This window comes from Hyposmocoma kahamanoa, unplaced genomic scaffold (assembly GCF_003589595.1).
Source record: "Hyposmocoma kahamanoa isolate Upper Pololo Valley unplaced genomic scaffold, ASM358959v1 232, whole genome shotgun sequence".
In the NCBI taxonomy this organism is placed as follows: domain Eukaryota; kingdom Metazoa; phylum Arthropoda; class Insecta; order Lepidoptera; family Cosmopterigidae; genus Hyposmocoma; species Hyposmocoma kahamanoa.
In genome coordinates this window covers 3,777,008-3,800,577 of record NW_020653750.1, presented here as the reverse complement: position 1 = coordinate 3,800,577, position 23,570 = coordinate 3,777,008, and the positions used below count along the sequence as shown (strand labels likewise).

Genomic DNA, 23,570 nt, shown 5'->3' with positions numbered 1-23,570 from the left:
AAACCTCACGTAAGACAGCAACAATGCTTCATTAGTTGGTAAAGTGGACTCATCGAGGTGAAATGAGAATTGATTAGTCCTCAGATGATTGCACAATGATTCTTCAATGTTTTCAGCCATTTCATCAATTCGTCTTTGCACAGTATTATTACTCAAAGGAATTTTTCGGATAATATCTGCGGCCGGTTTATGAAGCACAGTAGTAATTACTTCCTTTATTGCTAGCAAAATTAACTCTTCTCCGATGTTGTATGGTTTGCCTTTTTGAGCAATTAACAAAAAGATATTGTACGAAGCTCGAAGTCCGTCGTCATCTTGCTTAGCAGCCGCCGAAGAGAGTTTTGCTACACTTGGTTGAGTATTATGTTTCTTCTCTAGGTCTTGAAAATATGCTACATTCTTGTCTTCCTTATTTGGATGCATTTTATTCAAATGACCTTGCAGTCTTGAAGGCTTCATTGCTTCATCCGAAAATGTTTTTAGACATAGAAGGCACAAAGGCGACGATGGGCTTGTGGGATTTTCAATGAATCCGAATTTAATATATTCCGCACAGTATTGCCGTCTCTTCTTTTTTTACTGCCGACATTGTTTTGTTTAGAGAAATACGTTTATAAGTGTTGAACTTAAGTAATGCTTATCTATTACGCGCGAAACCGTAAATGAAAATAAAATAAATATTACGTTATTTATATAAGATTATATAAGCAGCACGAAACTACAGGAATAAGACAAACATGCATAAACTCGTTTATCTCATTCGACGCTCAATCGTACTCAACAAGAAAGAACAAGTATTCTATAAACCAGCCGATTGATACAGGAATGCACAAATCGGGTTATTTAACAAAACTTGTTAAAACATGGTTTTCCGCGGTCTATTATTTACGAAAATTACCTATCTAGGAATACTAATAACTATTAAAATGCGAAATTGTGTCTGTTGCCTTTTTATTTGTTTGTTTGTGTCTACTTTCATTTCAAAACGGAGCGACCGATTGACATGATTTTTATTTATTCAATAAAACAGGACAGACATATGTATAAACTACACGTAGAGAAATATCGAACCGAGTTACTTTGAGCAATCTCTTAATTAATATTAGTTGATGTTCACAAGTTGAAGTCGAGAGTCGAGAGCTCAGTCGGTGTCTAAGAGTCTTCCTAGATGAAATTACAAATCTCCCCCTAAGCCTTTACACAACGCCCCCATTTTTTTCTGGGTCTCTTACCCCCCTTTAGGCCTGCAGCCTCCACAAGGGGGCTTATCGCCCACTTTGGGAAAGATTCTGTTCTGCAGGATCAATAAAATGAAGTCTTAATATAATGTAAAAGATGAAACTAGTTATATCCACAGGAATTATTCATGGTAAACTAATAATTTTAAAATTAGGAGGCCCTTTCAAAAAGTGGGGCGTCTAACCCGGTTTTACCCTAGATTATATATAGGTACTTTTACGATAGATTGTTCATTACTCGGCAAATTGTAACGACCACTTCGCCGGTTTAGAAATTTGACATTGAGTTTACGTCTATGACTTTGAAAATCATAGTCTTTTGAAGAGCGATCGCCCTCTATTCGGAGAAGTTATCACGACATCCCCCAGCATTTTTTGTGTTAAACTTTTGTGCCCAACTTTTATAATCAGGAAAGGAACAAAATTGACTCTTTCGGAACAATGATTTATGTCTAGAGATGGGTGTTGGGTTAAAAACCCATTCAACCCATCCGGTTTTAACCGGGTTTTTACACAAACCGCAGTGCTGGAGTTGGCAGGGTTTTAATCCATTTCTGCCTTAAATTGTGGGCGGAAATGGTAAATACGGAATTTAAAATTTAAAAAATCTTTTTTAAACTAAAAAGAGGCAACTTCACATAATACCCACCTTGCAAACCTGTGGATTCTCACTGCTAACGATGCACATTACAATTCGATTTTCATGAAAATCAATTCAAGCTCATATGATCTAACGATTTTTTGTATCGATTTATTTCAATGCGATTTTCAAGTGAATGGATTCAATATAAAGACAAATCGAATCATCTAGATCAGAAAGCAATAAACTTTTGCAATAATATTATTCAATTTCAACAAAACTCGATTTACATCACATATTTACTTGCAAATGGTTTTTGTCCTCGATTTTGAGCGTTAATGGGTTTTAACCCAATTTAAGCCCAGCGCTTTGTTAAAACCCGGGCGCGCGTCCATCTCTGTTTATGTCGAAATTAATTTTGCACGTCACTAGTGTTAACAAATTACACATTCGTCACAACAACTTCGCCTTATTAATACATCCAGGGAATAACCAATTCTAGAAACAAATAAAATGTATGTGGATAAATAAAGTTATTTTTATTTATTGGTGTGGTTTATACGATATCTTGAGATTAAATTACCTACATCATTTATAATATGTATCGCTGTCTCTTATATAGTATTTCGTTCAGCAGTATAATGGTATTCAATATAATAAGACGGCTGCATGAAAACCGCCACTGTGGCGCGCGGCAGTTGTATCGAGTTATAGTGGTTTACCGTTTACTAACTAATGTAGAATTTGTTAATTAATTTTCAGCTGTTCTATTGCGTTGGCGGTGTATGAAATGAAATTAAATCGTTTTTAAGTAACAACATCAGTTACAAACAACTTTCGAAATTGTCAAGATATTCTATATTGGTCTACAGACCCGAGAGATACGGAGTTCTGGGGAGACTACGGGCTCCCCGGTAAGACGAGGGTATGGCTGGTTGAGTTGCCCTTTAAGCCAGAAGCCTGGACATTGTCGCTGGACACTGCTGCCGGTTTCTCCAAGCACTCTTCCGGCGAGCTAGTAGTGGATGAGCTAGACATCCTCCTGTCCCTCCAGCCGCTTAGGAATTTGGGAATTGGAGAGACGCCGTTTTATCGGCGTCAGGAAGTGAGCGTGCTTTACAAATTCGCCACCAATGACGAGATTTGGTAGTCGGCTTAGAGTTGACGGCTCAACGGTGGCAATAGTCGACAGGAAGTGAGCGTGCCTACAGTTCCGGTACCTATTTGGAAATAGGGAAGGTGCTGTACATGCACCCGGGGCTGCTCACCTAAGGCACTAACTAGCCTTACAGAGAACCGGGTGAAGTCCGTGCAAACGGGCTGATCTGGAGTTTGGACCTGACTTTGATGGTCCCCGTGTGGTCTTGCTCGCACAGGTCATAGTGCCCTTCCCGCATAACCCAGATGGTTGATAGGGAGGGTCACTATAAACAAAACCTATGTAAGTAGAAAGATACGGGCCTGATAATTGTCATGATAATTATCCGATAAACCTCAGGACAATTACTATCTACGCTGTTTTATAGTTTTGGCCCTCTAATTTGTGACTAAAAATGACAAACAATAACAAAACTAATTGAACGCAAAGAAAAATATTTGGAAATCGATTTGATTTGTGACTTGTTTTAAGATTGACATTTGACGCATTTAGATACCTCTCGTATACAAACACATGACACAAAATTGCTACTTAGCGGTAGCAATTTTGCAGTTGCAATTAATTTTATAAATATCAAGATGTATTTATCAAGATAATTATCATGACAAATATCATTATATCATTTCGAACTTTGGTTACAAGTCACATAGTTTGGCCAAATGGTTAATATGCTGGTGTGCCAAGCTCAGGTCCCTGATTCGATTCTCGGGCCTGGAGAAATATTTCTATGGCCTACTACCTATGTGTGAGAGTTATTATTATGTCATTCAACATCAGTATTAAAATACTTACTATAATATAATACTTCCTATGTTCACAGAATGGGTGTGCTGTGGTGGCTGGTGGTATCGCTGGTTGCGGTAGCCGCCGATGAGTTCCCCGATGCTGATTCACAGAGCTTGCTGGACAAAGCTATCGGTGAGTAATATTTAAAAGTTAGTTAAACATTTGAGTGCAGCTTTTTATTTTTTTATCACTTTACAGATTCTTAATTTTTATTTATAATAGTTTATTTATTGAATATCTTGATGTTTTACTAACACGATATTGAATAAATTTTCTTTTAAATACTCCACTAGTTTGTTATTATTATTTTTGTATTAATAAACAAATAACAACAAAAACTGCTTTCGTGGCCGAACGGTTACCATGCCGGACTGACACGCAGAGGTCCTAGGTTCGATTCCCGGGCCGGGAGAAATATTTGTATGGCCTACATTTATTTCTCTCGTGAGTTTGGGTGTAATTTGTGTTTGTCTATGTATGTGTCCATGGCACCCGCGACACAGGGTTTCCCTAGTGCTATGATGAGTGTGTGCGTTATTATTATTATTATTATTAAAATAAAATTTCAAATGAAAGAATAATTTTTCTTTGTGTTCTATTAATAATTATTATTTCATGCCTAGAAATCGTTACGGGTAACTTTTTTGTTAATAAATTATATATGGAAAACTACTACTACTACTACTTCCGAACGGTTGAATTTAATTAAATTGATATAGGTACATAGAGTTGCCCGTCGTCGTATGATATTCGCCTAACGAGTACTGTAAGATTTGCTTATATACAATTTTTTAAATTTAATTTTAAATTATACCCACTATTGCAAACGGTATGTGTACACATCTTTTTGTCATTGATTATCAAATTACTCACGATAGTAACATCATTACACGTAATGTTTTTTTTTTAATTGCACTGTAGTCTCCATTAATTGTTTAGTTTTCTTTAAAGGTTCAAAAATTCATAACATTCTAAAATGTCGAAATTATCAGTAAATGTTTATACATTAAGCGAAACACATTAATCTGAATGTAGCCCATTATCCTGTTATTATGTAGTCCGACTAAGGCAGGGGGTGGGGAGCGGCGGTTGTGGGGGAGAACAAATAATTGAGTCCATTACTTGAGCTTAATTATATAAGATTGAGTCGCTATATTTTTGTTGCTATATCAAGGATGCATCGAAGGTTTCTAGGGTTGCCAGACGTAAGTAATCTCGTACATGAAAACAAATGTCAACTGGTTTACAATTTTTATATAGTTTTATGAAAGTAAACTAGCAATTTTTTTATAAATTGATTTGTCAAAATCGCTACATTTGGCTACATAATACTTACAACATTGTTTGTAAAAACAAAAAAAAATACCATTTAATTCTTTGAAAAACAAACGAAGGAAAAAATGGTTAATGGCCTTTTCAAAAGAAACTTCCACGATTCCTAGCCAGTCGGCGAGTTTAAAAAGTAAAATTTCGTTTTAAAATTCCATTTTGTAAAAGAATTTGGTTACGCTTTTAATAACTTTGTTGAAATTGAAATGTTAAAACATGATATAGACATACGAGTAGGTAGCTGGGTGGTTTACTATTTCTTGTCCAGCTATCCCAGTCCCACCACTCTTCATGTACCGTTATATTAGTAGAGCCATAAAGTTACGTTGGAAAAGTGTTTAAAATGGTTAAATCTTATTTTACATGTATAAATTTTCAATGATCCATGTCTTCATAGTAATCATACATCAACATCGATAGGTCACGGCTGTCTGTCACAACAAAGAATTCTTTGAAATGCGAGTATGAAGGGCGATCTTTTGAAACGGGATCTTTTGTCCACAGGGATTCAATACATGTACCATCATTTGCCCGATGAAGCTTACATGGGCCAAATACATGACAGTGTTTGTTTAGGGCAAGTGCTTTCCGAAAATGTTATTTGTGTGTATTGGACCCAACGGCACTCGAGAACACGTCAGCTGTTTTTTTTAAATATTGGAACAATGTAAAGGTAAACGTGCCTACTAAAATATTTAAATTTTTTTATTGTGAATTGGCGCTTGCAATTACTCGTGGAAAGTTATTTTACTTCCAAGTCGTCTCTTAAACGAATGTAGTTTTTAATTGTAGGAATATTTTAATATAGGAATTTTACAATTGTAGTTCCCTGCTCACCGTTCCTCTTCAGTCGGCAGAAACTCCGAAATATTCCATGCTTATGTCTTTCGATATACCACATAATGATACTTTACGTCCTCATTCCTAACAAATACAGTCAAGAAATAGAATACACTGCCGTCTATAACTATCACTCTACTGCTACTAAAGACGTGAAGATATTGTTCTAAGCGTCGTATTCCAGAACTCTACTCAATACTCAAGTCAGGACTTGAGCATTGCAGTGAGCACTGAAAATCATACTCAAGTCCTTGCCGTTAGGATCGTATTTCCAGTGCTTGAAATCATACTGAAGTCTGTTCAAGTCCTGACTTGAGCATTGAGTAGAGTTCTGGAATACGCCTCTAAGCTCCTTATGAAAGAGTTCGTTCTGGGAAATACTGCCACCGTACCTATTTCTGCCGCCAAGCAGTAATGTAAGCATTACCGAGTTTCGGTTTTGAAGGGTTAAGGGTGCTGGTGAAATTACAGGTACGTGGGACTTGTCAACTTATGACTCAGGGTGACAGGCGCATTGGCAGTGCCCTTCAGATCTTTGTGATTCTTTCGTTGTGAAAGCTCTGAGCGTTATTGCAACTGTTATAGACTGACGCGTCACTTACCAGCTGGCGCACGACATCCCATCACTTGGTCTTATAAAACAATCTGTGTTTCCTGATAATTAAAATTTGGAGTATTATATATATTAAATAGTTATATATTAAAGCTAGAATCAAAAGGCATTTTTTAGACAAAAACGTGTCATCATCGGTTACATCGTCACTTAACATCAGGTGAGAATGTAGCCAAGCGTCTACGTCTATTTTACATAATAAATGGTGTAAAATTCATTGAGTGAGTCAGTAATTTTAAATAATTTAAAATGCTTTTTACAAAAACATACAAAAATTAAGCGACATAAAAATGGCGCTCTTCGAAAAGCAACAACAAGGAGGCTTTATTTTATAAACTCGTCGAGTGGCAACTAATCGCATAAAGTTATTTTAAGAGAAGGAGGAGCCGGGGATGTGTAACGTTCCACCCTCGAGGCTCGCTCCCGGCCTGATCAGATTTGCAGCGCGTAACTGCCACTCCGTATTACCGTCAAATACATAAATAATATTCTATGTATCGAATTCTAACTTCGTACATACATTTTGGTTGGGTTTGATTATTCATATTTCGCAAGAACTTACACAAAGTATCGTGTAAACAATATTAAAGTTAGGTACATTTTTCAATGTAATAATACCTAAATTGCTGAAAGTTCTGGAAATTTATTTAGAAAAACATGGAGTAGCGACTGTAATTGGTATTACAATACTACTAATTGAGCCGTTGAGGTCATTAAAACAAGGTCTTAGCTGCCTACCACAGACCGCATAAATCTTCCGTGATGCCTACAATCATTAAGTAGGTAAAGTCCAAATCTTTGAATGAACTTCTACAGATTCCATCTTTTTTTATGAAACCACGTAACACACAAATTATGCGCCTGATGGTAAGCTTCACGCCTTTCCATAACAGTTGCAGTGCCACTCGGAGCTTTTAATCGCAAAGATCTAAGGGGCACTGGCACTGCGCCCGTCACCCTGAGACATAAGTTGGTAAGTCCCATGTGCCTGTAATTTTACCAGGACCATTACCCTTCAAAACCGGAACACAATAATGCTGATATTACTGCTTGGCGGCAGAAATAGGTAAGCAGGCAGTACTACCCTGGACAAACTTACTCACGAGGAGCTCTACTACTACTAAGCTTTAAATCCCCAAGATCTGAGGGGCACTGCCACTAAACCCGTCATCTTGAGACATAAGGTGTAAAGTCTCATATGCCTGTAATTTCATCCTTACCTTACCATTCAAGACCGAAACGCAACAATGCCCACATTACTGCTCGGCGGCAGAAATATGTAAGGTGTGAGGACTTCCCTGGACGAATTTCTCTTCAAGGACCTCTACTGCTACTGAATCTTAAGTACCTACTAACGCTACAAGTTTTTCTTTTTTTTTATCTACTAACTTCTAGGAATTGTAAGCGTGTCAAGTAGATTTACTAGTAGAAGTTATTGGTAGATACTTGGAAACGTAAATAATGTATCAACAACCACTTGTATAGAGCATGTACAATATACTACAAGTACGTACGAATGTATCTCCATTCAAATGCCAGGGGAGTCGGAGTATCGACTGAAACCACTTTGTTATGATGTATTGTCGTGCTCGTGATCAATCACCCTTCATTAAACTACAGGCACGTGAGGAACGTGGAACGGTGATTCAAATACCAATGTACTTATCTATCTGCATACTCACACTCGACAATTCTGCCCTCCTTGTTATAACTAAAGTTTTTTTGGTTTGAACAAGTCAATTACGCTGACAATAAAAGCGTAACTAAATAAGATATAAAAAAAACGCTTATAGGTGTTGCACATATCGTTTCGCTGTTTTTTAGTAACTCAATTTCGCAAAAAAAACGTTTATGTTAGTAATATAGAGAGCAGAATTGGCCTTGTACTAACGTAAGCAGTAATGTCAGCATAACTGTGTTCTGGTTTTGAAGGGTAAGGGTGCTGGTGAAATTACAAACACATGAGACTTGTCGACTTATGTCACAGGGTGACGGGCGCAGTGAATGCCCTTCAGATCTTTGCGATTTAAAGCTCTGAGTGGCACTGCAACTGTTATGGACAAGCGTGAAGCTTACCATCAGGCGCACGACTTGTCCGTCCTGTCATTTGATATTATAAAAAAGTTGCAGTATAACACTTATGTTTCTAAATGTACCTACCATGAATGAAATAATGATTGAGTGAATAAATGTATGACAAATATTAAAAGACATTAAAAAATTAACACTTCAAATTTATTTCGCCGAATGTATGTGTACTTAAACAATAGTTATTTGTTATGCAAGGCTGCAAAGTTGTTGTTTGACGCGACTGCTTGTATTGAAATCTGTTTGCACAGATGAAGGTGGTGCTAAGGATTTCTAAGATTGAACCACGAATTAAGCGAGTGGTTCAAAAATAGAATCCTGACCGTAGCGAGGGTTTCAAGGCACGAGACGCGAGACGCAAAGCAATTTTGCTGCCGAGCGAAACACACAAGTTTTCACCTCTTTATAGCGAGGAAAATAGTAGATGAAAGAAAAACAGTTTATTAACAAATCAGTTTTAATAAACAAAATTAGTTATTGTTGTCAATTTTATGTTAAAAATTATAAGAATAAAATATACCAACGGATTTATATTACATAAATAATGTACGACAAATCGCGTAGTTGAACGTGTCATTATGTTTCTTTTTGACATCGAAAGAAAAAGTTAGGTGCACCACAGTCCATCGTCAAGTTCGAATATCAAAAATCTTTTCCACGATAGCGTGGAAAAAATCTCTTTTGTGCGCAGATTTATAAAGAGAAAGAAAGCCTTTCCGAGCTAGTGAGGTGAAAAATAAATTAAATCGTGAAAATTACTCTTTAACAGAGTTGTGCAAGGTTGCAAAGAGTTTATACATATTCGAGGACTGTCGAGTGAAGTGTAAAACAATAATGCTTAATTTGACAAATCTGTGTTAAAAATTACTCTGTTGCAACAACAAACTAACACAAAACAAAACAAAAAACAAAACAACTGTTGCAAAATATATTCTATACGAACATCATCACGCTATAGTCTATAAAACAATAAATATTAGAACTTCTTTTTATCGTATCGATGGTGTAAACTATAATGCTTGCTATCGTGATGAAAGCATTTGCCAATCGTCCGAAGGTACTCACCGATTGTTGCCCAGGATGTAACAGACGTGCACCCCAAACTTAGAAAATTAAAAAGCTCAACCCGGTGTCATATAAGTATTCTTGGTCATAATATTACCTGAACAAAGAACTACAAATCTATTCCATTACACTTGTCTGAAGTGATAATACTATTGTAAACAGATGGTCAAGAATTATAACTACAATTATATTGTGTGAATCACTCAGTAAATGCATTCTACAGCGTTCGCCGATTCAGTACGTAAATACAATAAATTCACTTACTATTATAATTAATTTTGCACTTTCCACGTAAATGAAAGCCCTGTTTCCTCTTACTCGTACATTATTCACCTTATCATCTCGTATCTATATCATGCACACGCGCACGCAAGTCAGAAATCATTCCATCTGAATAGCACAATCGATGCTATCTATTGTTATTTACTTTCTATGTCATGTTATTTTTTGTTTTGTTAACACTCGAGCGCCTCTCCTGTTAATAAATATCTTCATTTGGGAGTATTTTAATCGTTTGGAAGAGAAAGCCACGCGCTGATAACTGTTATTTTAAATGTTTTTTTTGTCCATAAATTAGAAAACAAGAATCAAACAAAGGCCTCTGTGATGTTTTTCAAAATATTGAATTTGCGGTGAATGAATATAGTACTATAAAATGTCGTTCAATAGCATAATATAAGTTATTTTATGCCTAGCTATACCAACTTCATATGCAAGCCAATGGATATAGTGTTGTATGGATCCTGGCCACTCGAATTTACTTACTGCCCTTTAGAAACCTTTGTTACCTCATATTCAGAATGTATATTCAGAAACTCAGACACATTTCATTTTAGGTGACAGTTGTTTAACTATCGAATCTAGAATCCAGGAAAATAGTCGGAGCGTCCGGCACGTACCGTCGGAAGCGAGGAAATGAACCGCGCACCCGTTCGCTTCCGAGCATTTCCTTCCACCAATTCCACTCAAATGTAATAAAAATGGTCATAAACGACAGGTGCCAGCTGTATTATTACTTGTTAAGACATTTTTATGTGGTCAATGCCGATTGCATGAAAAAAAATGTTCCGTATAATTTATTACGATTTAATATACAATATTAATCCTTGTGATTCTTCATTCTAACCAATAACACAAATCTCCAATAAGTAACCACCTTCGACATTCAATTCTATCACGTCGATTAAGATTTAATAACAGCATAAAAAGTAATAGTGTTCTCATACGACAACGCATTTACGCGTCCCCTGGGGTTTAAGACATACTGAAGCAAAGTACGCAAAGCGATGCAAAATTGGTTTTATTACGGTGCATTAGGGGTCGCCAACTGACATCGGCATTAAAGCGACAACATCGCTCTCCGCAACACTATACCTAAACATCTTCGGGGAAGAGGAAAATACTCTTGCTAGTTCTTAAATACCTTGAATTCGCTACGTTACATTATGTACTTTACATGCATTGTGTATTAGCTCGACATTTTTGAAACTAATGAATTCTTTTCATAACGATAGCGATGTAAATTTTGTTTTATTATATTCTGTCTGCCACACGGAATAACAAACCACACATATATCATCGTAAATATCGACACAACTACACTGGAAGAAAATTTAGTTTATGTAGTAACCGTACGAGGGAGCATTCAGAAAATAGATTCAATCATGTGGTATAAATAGAGCTGTGCACTCAAGCATAACAAGAAAGGAAATGGCGAAGGTGGTTGCCATGGAAATGATGTATGAAATTGTAAATAATTTGGGAAACTGCTTAAAACCTTACAAATGCGCCGACGATGGTGAATCGAAGAAAGCAGGTTATTTTGAGAAAATATTGTTAATATTTACGACATGTAATAGATACTTGTGACTCGAGATTCTTCCATAATATTAATAATTTTATATGACATGTGCTTGTTTTATTTCAGTTTCAAAACGTAAATAAGACGTGACTCTTAAAAGGGCTCATTAAATGTATATTCATAGTAATTAAACATCTTAACGAAAAGTCGGCTTTTCATTTCAAACCATCGCACGGTGATTCACGCTCCATACTAAGGCGGTCATAAATACGTAACTCCGAAATTATTATTATTTTTTTATTTTATTACGTTAAAATATGATTAGGTAAACGTAAATTAATAAAATTATACATTTTAAAAAATATTTGACAATATTTATTTGACAATATTTAGGTGTAAAAATGTCTCGCAGTAATTTTGTTTTTAGACGATGTATCTAAAACATTTTATACTGCGACTTTTAATGGTAAAACTGTGTAAATAATGATTATTTGTATTAACAATAACCACAAATGAATAAATTAAAACAATAAAAATACATAAAAAAGTTCATTTTACAAAATACAAACAAAACACAAATTATACCAAAATACATTAAATCTCAACAATATTAACTTTAAATACATAACAAGTCTAATACAGCTTTTGACAGTACACCTTTTTTTTTAACAGGTAACTTTCGTAGACCTGTTATGAAGGGATCTGAATGAAGAAGCAGCCTATTTACTAAATCTGTGTTGGTCACAATGCGACTCATTTTACGCGTATGATTTTTTCTAAAAGACTTGATGTATTTGTTAGTCGCTTCAGCTGCTTCTTCAGACAACTCTCCGATTGACAACAAACCGTAATCTATAACATTAGCACCATGAATTAGAACTTTGTGAACGGAAGCAGGCATGTTATACCACGGATACTCGGCAACTAACTGCCGAGCCGTCTCTAAAGCGAACTCTTCGAAGTTCGTCTTATTAATATTATATCCCGAATTTAAACATTGAAGGATGATCCAGCAACGATCTAGGAGATCCTTCTTGATCCCAGTAATTTCAGCGGAAATTTCTGAATTCGAGAAAAACCGCCTGGCTGTATTACCATCGTTTGATGTTCCGCTTCCGCCACTTTTAGGCTTATCCACTATAAGCCCTAATCTTTCTCTAAATTGAGTCTGAACATATGATTTTTTTGCAGCAACAAGCATTTTGTCATTAGCGGACCTAGCTTGCCATTTCCTAACATCTAACTTGTACGCGACATGAACAAAATATTCAAAAAAACGTATTAACGCGTGAAGAGGTGATAAACCAAATTCATATTTACTCTCATCGACTTCCTTATTTAAACATTCGTCAATTTTGTTCATTTCACTGGGCAAGGCGTTACAAATAAAACATTTTGATGAAGAAACACCACTAAGTGCATTACACACTTTACCATCTACCATAGTAAGTTGCAAACAATGAGTAATGCGATATTCGCGATCTTCTTCCTTGAAAACAGTAGGCTGCAAGTTCCTTATTTTATCTTTAAAATGAGCTTCTTCCTCAACTGACACTGCAGTCGATTCCTTCAAATATCGGAGGCGTATAGGACGACAGTATCGAGTTGATGAAGGACGAGGATTTTTCCACAAAACTACTGAATTTTCTTTGTTATCTGTTGTCAAAACAAGCTGAAGTGGCACATACGAAGTAACAAACAGGCTACTGTCTTCAAGAGTGGAGTCAGAAAAACACTGTTTATATTCTGAATGCCCTGTACTGCCATCGAAACCCCATTTCCCTATCAAAGATATCTTATCTAGAGACTCATTAGGTACACTATCCAAAACATCTTTTTGAGACTTGAGAATCCGATTGGCAGTATGATCTAATAAACTTTGAAGTTCGACTTCGGCGGATGATTCTGTAACAGTAATATCTGAAGGATAACAGTGTTTTTTAGATTCCACGACACTTTGGTAAGATGGGAAAATGGTTTTTGAAAACTTATTGTCTATAAATTTCTTTACTAACATATATTGATGTCGAGTTAACTGAGCTTCAACAATGAGCGATAAAACTTCGCTAGAATCGATTTCAGGACAAGACAAGCTATCGGACGCATTGAGCAATGACTGTACAAGAGAAGGGTCTTGGTTAGACAAACTAGCCAATCTTCTCCTTTTTGTACGTTTACTGGTGTCGTCAAAGTTAATTCTCGGACGGCCATGCGATGAAGAAGTTGATGGTTTAACTTCGTCAAAGCTCTGAGATACACGTAACTCAGTTCGCTGTACATCAATATTTTCAACGACATGCAGCCAATCTGAATATTTTTCTAAGAATTTAGATCTAGTACGATTCGACTTTGCCCAGTAGTGGGAAATTCGTTTACAAATATTCTTAATTTTAAGGCTTAAAGTTTCTAAATCAATATTTTCGATGTCGTCAGAAAGGGATGATGTTTCGGTCAAAGTGCTCAGGACGTGTTGCATTTTTTCATTTGGATTACCCACTTTAGAGTGCCAAATATCAAAAATTGTCATCCTCGATACAGAACATTTGAAAAATGTACCTAAAACAATATGAAAGCTGAACTTAAAAAAAAATTAAAAATTCAATACTATGGACATGCATACTTTGACACCCCTTTAAGCCAAGAAGAGGCAGCAAGATGCAAATGAAACTTATAGCTCTTAATAAGGACATACTCCTTATTCAAAAACCATATACCTCAGGTGCAGCTCAGCGCAGCCAAAAGTTGTAGGTCTAAAGGAAATTAAGTTATGCCAAAAATTTTCACCAAAAAACTGCCTTCAATAAAAAAATTATATAAAAAAAATATGCATAAAAAAAATTAAAACAAAATTGATAATAAAAGTACATACCATGCTCTTGGATCTCCATGCTTTCACAACACGTAAACACTTGATTTGGAATAGTGACACTCAAAAACAAAGTGATTAAGTTTCGATGACTCACACGTGGTGATAATTAGTCTCGCGATGCGCTCACTTCCGATGCACAAAAGTGAATGATAACGTGACCTAATTACATTGATATTTATAGTTTTTGGAAGCTTGTTAACTAGTTACTAACTTAGTGAGTTGATCTAACCGGGATAAGCCAATGATTTTTTTTTATTTATGGCCTATGGGGGAATCACAGTGCATCGCAAGTTTATTTCATTGGCGTGACATCTAAATACACCCACAGACACAACCGTATGTGTTTCATGAGAAAACGAATGTTATTATGAAGTAATAGAGACTAAATTTAACGAACGAACGTGGATGAATGAAAATGCACTCAAAACCACGTTGAAAGGTAATACGTATCGTTCAACTTTCAGCCTTCAGTTAAACCAATAAAAGACTTTGGAGGAGCTAATAATAAAAGAAGATTTAAGAGACACCCGTTTCGGTGGAAATCAGACAAAAGAGAACTGACAATAATTAGAAGGCAGGCAACAAGGATAAAGAATACATAAAGTGCGTGTACCACGACAGATGTTTGTTAAAATTGCTCGTAGACATGTAATTCCCGTTTAATGCGAAACAGGTGATTATGAGGGTATATGCAAAATAACAAGATATGAATGAACACATTAAAAATAAACTTATAACATAAATAAAAGCTGTTAATCGGTGCACACAATAATTTTAGCTTGTGTAGTCTAAAACAATCACTACAATAACTATTTAAATACAACCAAAACTTTCACTGAATAGTGTCTTTATATGAACAATTATGTAGGTACATTTAGAATCACCACCCACCAAGATTTATTCGCGATAGCTGAAAGCTCGTCAAAGGTAATCTGCCCTAACCTCTGTGACGTTAATCCTATACATATATACATACGTTGTACATTCAGATAGGTACTTGGCGAGGCAATAAATGCCACCTGGTTCAGCAACCTCAATGAATTAAGCGGCCGGTGTCTGAAACCATGGAAACAATTTGCTGGTTCTTACCTAGTAGTATGCTACACGTATATTGATGTATTTAACATAGGTAGTGAAAGTTATAATGGCTTTAAGGATAATAAACAAGTAAGCATCTAAGGCTCAACTCACACTGGCGCACAGTCGAAGCGTCGCGATGCGTCATGTTTTTCGCTTATAGCATATTCATCTATATTTTCCCATTGTTAGGGTACAAATTTGTGTTATGCAAATATGGAATCTCGCGTCGACGCGCGACGACGCTCGCTTTCGCGCGTCGATCTTGGTTAAAGTCGAGTCGTCGCCATGGGTTACTTGCGCGCAGTGATGCGTCAGACACCGACCATAGTGTTGGGTAGGACATGAAATTAAAATGACTTTGAAGGAGTACCTCATTTTAACCGACTTCGTATGTTACGCGATAACTCCGGTATTTGGGCACAGATTTTCATGATTCTTTTTTTGTTGGAAAGAGGGTACCTCCACAGTGGTCCCATTTAATTTTCAAGAAAATCATCCGCCTCTAAGGGGACTGTTCACGCATGAAGATTCATATTTATAAATAGCGCCTAAATTTTATTATAAGGAGCAATTATTTTAATGGTTGATTTTGCTATTCTCTAATTCAAGGCGTTTTTCTCTCTCAATATACTTTTAGTAGTGAGAACCGATTTTTATTATCTCCTGTGTCAAGTTCCGTATAGTGGCGAACTAGAATTCGGGTTAGCGCACTTTTCGGTAACCGATTTCAAAAACAGTTGGCAAATACATATGTAGATGTAATTCCACGCACTTTTGAGGTCGGTTTTTTTAGTACTCTGTACTGAGATTATGAAAAAATGAGGCGGTATAATGTCCTACTTCAAATGAGGTGAGGTAATGGTAAGAATGTTTGCGCCTACGGCAATAATTCAACAGACAGGGAATATTAAGCACATTTTCATAACTTGATCAATCAATTGGATAACATAAGTGTTATGGTATACTATAAATAAATGTTAATTTGATTTAGTACTATGGTAGCATGATCATATGATGTAAAATCAGCTAAAAATCGGGCAGTGCAGGACCAATCATTGCTGCATTTGTTGAATTCGAAGCAGTGTGACATGAGTGGGGCTGTGACATGAGACTATGACATGAGGTGAGGTGTGAGGTGGGACATTTTAATGACATGAGGTGTTGTGACAAACTAACTAAGCGAGTGGTACAAATGAATTGCCTCGTGTATGAGTAACTCAACACTAGCCGACCACACTGTGACCGGGCGCGCTAATGCGATCATCGTCACGACGACGCGCGTCGCCATGCGGTATAGTTGAACAAAACAGGACGCGACTAAACTTTGCGCCAGTGTGAGTTGAGCCTAAAAATTTTATTTATATACAGTAGGTGTACACCGTCTACTAAAATCTGAAATTAACTGATTATGTCATAAAATTTTATTAATTTGATAGTACAAAATATACATAAAAAATGCAATAATTTACTTATTAATATTGCTTTCCAGCAATATTGAGATGAATTGATATTATATAACATTGAAGATTTCTTGTATTGTTTAATTATTTACTTCATTGGCGTAAACAACTACCAATTTGGTCACAAATACCGCAAACAACAATTCTAAGAATCCAACTACATAGAATTCGTAAATACGGCACATAATTCCAATAACTTGAAATCAATTTCTACATAATGCTAGAGATATTATGTGTATAATATTAATAGTTATCGAGATTCAATCATTTCTCAGTATTTGCCGGCATTTCGTAAAACTGAAAAGGGGCTTTAGGTATTCGTTGGTAAAGTTTAAAGCTCTGAGAAGCAACCTTTCTTTGTTAGGACAAGAAGTAACGAACAAAGGCAAGGTCGGGCTGTTATTGCGTGTAACATGACACGAATATTGGTTGACACGAGTGACGAAAAGTTCTTTGGAATTACATATTACACAGCAGTGGCAGGTTCAAGCTGACAGAAAAATACAAATTTTCATCGTCTAGTTATTACGAAAAGTAAAAAATAACAGAAAAGAAAAATTTGCTATTTATACTAACTTATTAGTGAAGCTTCTTGTGAAAAAATTCTTACAGGAGAGTACTGCCACCTTAACTAATTCTGCCTCCAAGCTGTAATTCGAGCACTAATGCATTTCGGTCTTGAAGTGTGCTGGTGAAATTACATGTACACGGGATTTGTCTATGTCTCAGGGTAATGGGCGTAGTAGTGGTAGTGCCTCTCAGGTCTTTGCGATTTAAAGCCCTGAGTGGCACTGCAATTGCTATGGGCAGGCGTGTCGCTTACACCACCAGGTGCACGATTTGTTCGTCCCGTCGAGTCGCTTGGTATCATAAAGAAAAAGTACAAAGTGCTACGCAAAATTAAGCACGTACAAATTGTTGTTTCTCTGTACTTAGATTTGTTTATAATTACGACCACATTATATTTCGCTAAACAGATATCGTAGGCGATCACATTACAATGAGTTCCTGCTGTGTTTATTACGTCATTCTCGATTTCACAATTAACTCCACTCAAGTTTCATAGAAATGAAATAATCGTGATAACTATTGGGGAGAAATAAGCTAATCACGCATACAATTTCCCATATATTTCCCACACACCCATTCAGAGGGTATTTATGTATAAATAATGATAAATAATTACTAGCATAATTTGTTACTATAAATTACAGATAACATTCAAGGAGGTCAAAACGTTAGATAACAACAACCACGTTTTTGGAAGTGCACTTTTTTAGCTTTATAACTGCGTACTTCTGCCCTCGCCGAAGCGAATAATATGTATTATATTTTAATAATTGATAATCGGACGATACGATTCGGTTGAAGCAATTCACCAGAAACAAAGTTTGTCGACCGCAAGCAACGCTTTTTTTTCCAACGAATATTCGACGAGAATTTCATCGTTTAGAATTCTCAACTGTACTGTGGTGGAAATTAAAAACGTCAGCGCATAATTAAAGTGATTCATTGCATTCAGTTCCTTACTGAATACATAATTTCATTATCTTTAGGATATAATTGAGAAGTTCCGATAGCAAATCGTACCTTCTTCGTCATGACAAATGAATGGTTGTCTGATATGCAAATATGTTACTGTGTGATTAATAACACTTTATAAATATAAATAAATAAATCTGTTTCGAAACATATAACTGAAATATATGCTAAATTGAAAGATTATGTACATGTATAGGTACTTCACTTTTGTCTTTTCCAGTTATTGATCCTATTTTATCCCTATGTGGATAGTGAATTAAGTTATCCTATTATTAAATGTATAAGGACACAAGACATTCTCTTTGCTCTTTAATATATAACTCTCCATTTCCTAAACAATATAGCTATAAAAGCATTATAATCTCAGCAGAGAATATGAAATTTACCCATTCTGCTGTTGTAAGAATTCGACGAAGCGTCTCATGTGTTGGTGACAGAGCTCTAATAGAAAGAACCCATGTGCACCCTGACGAAATAACTACCACAAAGCGCTTACTATCAACGATTACAAATACACAAAGAAAGATTTAATAAGTTGTTTTTGGATATAGTTTTAAAAATACATATGAATGAAAAGGTCTACAATTATAGTAACTAACGGACCTAGGTGTTGGAAAGACGTTTTAAAAAGGAGGATAAAATACGTAACTACATTCTATTTTAAGCTAAGAACTTTGCAAAGTTTAATGTAAAACGTATCATTATCCAATTACAACAATTTTTTTAACTTTTAAACAAGTGATATAGTAATTCTAAGACTAGCACAATATTTAAAACAACATGAAAATCTTTTACAACACCTTCATTTTTAAGCAAACTAGTTTTATTTTAAGAATCTACAAATAAGCATAAAAATACTACGGAGAGAAATCGTACATTTCAACTTCACTCAGACTTGATGAGGTTTCGTGGTAACAAACAAGATTCCCTACAAGCGGGCTCATTATTGGCTCCCGTTGAAAGCACTCTGATTCCATCATGTTCGATTCTCCAATAAAACAACTTTGTTTTTATACAATCGAGAAAATGATATTTAATATTTTTTCCATGAAAACGTTCTTATCAAAAACAAATTAAACGTTAGGACTTCGGTGACTGAAAAAAAAAAATATTTTCTATCGTTTCTCACAGATTTTTAACATCATACACAAACTAATAATATCATAAACGAACCACCTATGATGATACCAATTCCGTTATATGTTATTATTATTTAGCTCAACATAAAGTGTGTAAAATAATGGTATTTCCGACTTTGTCTCATCATACGATATCATGCTACATATGTTTATACGTCAGATGGTTATCAATGATTTAATGTATTGGGGATGAAAATGGATACATTAGGGACAAACTATTTCCGAATATCGTTTTGAGCCTACTATATTACTACGAGTAACACAAACATATCATTACTTCGTAAGTATTTTGAGTTTATTTTTATAATAATCCTACGCTAAATTTGTCTACCTATTTCAAATCAATGTAAATACATAATTATACTTGTTCTGTTTGTGTACGTACATAACATAATGGAATAATTATTCGAAAAGCTGAAAATACAGTACATTTACGAAAGCGCAATAAAAATCTGTCTCGTGAACGTCAAATGATCCAAAGTTCACTGCTCTACATGTAAAATGTGGGACCCAAAAGCAAGTTTTATTTTTGTATCATGTACCAATTTCCACCTAGCGATCCAGTTTATTTTGCCAAGTGGATTTTATTTGTATTACTTCATATAGGTATGGATTGTGTAAGCTATCGTAAAATAACGATATGTGAGCAAGAAGGTATATATAAATACTCATGATATAGATGAAAATACACGAAAAGAGTTTCTTATTTCCGAAAAAACGTTTCTTATTATCCGATTGCACACGCCACGTTTAAGCACGAGTAGTCACGTTAGTTAACAGACGCTGGTTCGTATTCAATCGGATCGAAGGAACTTCTTTGTATTAAGGAAGGCATTTCTTTGAGGTTGTTCAATGTGTAGCAATAATATAAATAATAATACAAACTACAAGAATATCCGCGCCCTGCACGCAAAGAACTAGGAGGAGATCGCATAAGATAGGGCGTGCTGACACCAACTCACACTCACTCACTCACACTTTGAGTCGTTGAGTCCGCGGAGTGTGTAAGAAAGGGTATTCACAAAAAAATATATGAATATCATGATAGTAAAACAAAATGATATTCAATAAAATGAACATTGTTTCTTACTAAATAATAGCAAAGGTAAGTGCTCTAAAGGAAATTTATTAAATCATCATTTAAACCCGCTTCTATTGGCCACTTCAATATCTATAGTCTGTTTTGATTACATATATTTCATATTTATCCGTAAGTTTTGTTGCTTTAGTCATATCTCAATTATTTATTCAGGCTAGTTACAGTGCAAATACGTGATTGGTCCATTTATGAGTACATGCAACATAAATGGCAAGTCTCGTTTTGGTTATGTAAACATGGCTTATTGCATACATGTATCCATATAATAACAAGCAGCATTCGATGAAAAAGGGTCGGGGGTAGGCTTTATCGCCCGGCAGCCGCTTACGGCTGTACTCGGCAGATATTACGGCACCGGTTTAACAGACATTTTTCGGAGCGCCTGCCGAATGACCGGTTGAATGTAATGTGACGATTTTCAACTGTTTTTATAAAAGCCGCTTTAAACGAATTTAAACAAGTTTTGATCTCGCGAATCTCTTACGAATCTAGAATTCAATATCGACTGTAATATGAGTGAAAGAATTTGTTTCTACCTGACTTTACATAATATATGCGTACTTTAAGTGCGTTGTGGATATTCTGAAATGTCAATCGTTGAATTTAATCCTTTGAAAAACAACACTGAAATGACTGAAAGTAGTTTTTTATTACGTAAGATTATGACACCTTTCAGTGCGGTGTTCCACAGCTTTTACTGCCTAACTTTACTGCTGCCTCTATTCCTGCGCAGTAAAGAGCTCAATAATAGGCCTTTGCTGTTTCTTTTTACTTCAAATTAAGTGTATTTCCTAAAGTTGTAAGATTTAGAATATACAGTAGGCAAATAAATGACTAAACGCGCTTCTTATTCTCTAAAAGACAAAGCTATAATTGTACTATCAATTTTCTTTAGCTTTACCTAGATCCTTGGTTTACCTAATCCTTGGTTTACGCGACACGACAAAAAAATAGATAGACAACGGGGTATTCACACTAAATTTTTTCATGCATTGAAAAGACGGATAGCCGCAGTATTCACACTGCAATCGCCCTGAGAAAACGCCTGTGATGGATCCACGCTTTGTTGCACTTTTGTATTGGCATAGAAGATGCCAACGGCTTTGCCGCCAGAAGAACGTTAGGTATTAGGTTCATCCAATGAATCAAGAAGCAATGCGTACAAACACATTTGAAAAATAGTACGAAAATCTGAGAAATTATGAAAAAATCTTTCAAGATTTCTTTTTAATCTTTCAAAGGTACGATAAATAGATATACCTATATCGCGAGCAAAAACATGACTTATTTATTAGTGGTAACGTAAATATATAATATTCTCAACTATGTAAAAAAAATTGCTAGCATCTATTTACACCCCTAGCCCGGTAATAAGAAATCATTTTTCCGGTCCGGATTAGTCAGACAATAACAACTCAGACCCAGTCCCGGATATTCAAACCCTAGGTAATCCGGAGTTCCGATACAGTGCCTGTCTCCTGATTCACAACATAAACGAATGCAAACAGCTTGTTGCTGAAGTAACGTCCTCAGGTATTTTATAGTGGAAAAAATTAAGAAGATGCAGGTTGGCCAGAATGTCAGGCAAACGATAGCATAAGAACTTCATAACAAACAGTGAAATTGAAACACGTTTAATTTTAGTTTATTTGTATAATAATATTAATATGAATAAAATAGTAAATATTTTTAGTCTTATTGTGGCAACACTGGTAAATTTTGTTGTAGTCAACACCGGTGGCCATTTCTCTCTCTTCCAAAATTTGTACAAGCGTAACGAGCATTTCATTTCTATATAATAAAAAACATTATTTTAAAGTTTTCTTAGCCTTTTATTCAACAGGCTAAAGTGGTCCTTCGAGCCGGATATGAACCAGCGACCTACGGATCTCCACTAAAGCAATACATGTAGAGTTGGTCAGTGACCTTACCACTGACACATTTTTAGCATGTCTTCGCAGATTTATATCTAGGCGGGGAATGCCAATAAGAATTTATTGTGATAACGCACAAACATTTAAAGGTGCCGAAAATTGTTTAAAAGAGTTGTATAAATTTCATTCTTCAAAAATTCATGTAGACGCTGTAGATCATTTTTGCTCTGACAAAATGATTGAGTTTAAATACATTCCAAGCTATTCTCCAGAGTTTGGAGGGCTGTGGGAAGCGGGAGTCAAGAGCGTAAAATATCACCTAAAAAGAGTGGTTGGGAATACATGCTTAACATTTGAAGAACTTTATACCATACTAACTCAGATTGAGGCTATTTTAAATTCAAGACCCTTGCTCCCTATGAGCTTGGATGTATCTGATTTGACTTATTTAACACCAGGGCACTTTTTTGTAGGTGCTCCTTTAACTAGTTTACCTGAACCAGACTTTACAGAAGCAAACATTAATAGATTAAAATTTTGGCAAATATGCACAAAACTCAAACAAGATTTCTGGAAAGTCTGGAGCAAGGACTATCCAACTCAATTACAGAATAGACCAAAATGGAAGTTTTCTTCTGTAAATCTGAAAGAAGGTGACCTAGTCATTATCAAACAAAACAATGTCCCTTCACTGAACTGGCCTATGGGGCGTATTGTAAAAACCTTTCCGGGATCTGACAACAAGGTAAGGGTGGTTGAAGTAAAAATGTCAAATAATAAAATTTACACCCGTTCATACAATAAGATATGTCCACTACCCTTAGATTAATGTACCCTATAAAATCTAATGTAGTTTAACTTTAAAATACTTAATTTCAAATACTAATAGTAAGATAAGCATGTTCTCTGTTAAATTTTAATTAAAATTGTGTCACTTGTATCACACCGTCTGTGTTGATTAAAAAACAAAACCATTTGTATTTGTACTGTTTCATGTATCAAGTATTA

General features: G+C 35.5%; 1 protein-coding gene across 1 annotated transcript in view; it reads left to right on the top strand.

Annotated features, from left to right (window-relative positions):
* Nucleotides 1-23,570, top strand: part of LOC113228512 (thrombospondin type-1 domain-containing protein 7A-like) — an 88,172-nt gene that overhangs the window by 31,830 nt on the left and 32,772 nt on the right. Inside the window, exon 2 of the mRNA XM_026461847.1 lies at nucleotides 3,798-3,895. Coding sequence (XP_026317632.1) covers nucleotides 3,799-3,895 — 97 coding nt within the window. The 5' untranslated portion in view covers nucleotide 3,798. The remainder of the gene's footprint in view (nucleotides 1-3,797; nucleotides 3,896-23,570) is intronic.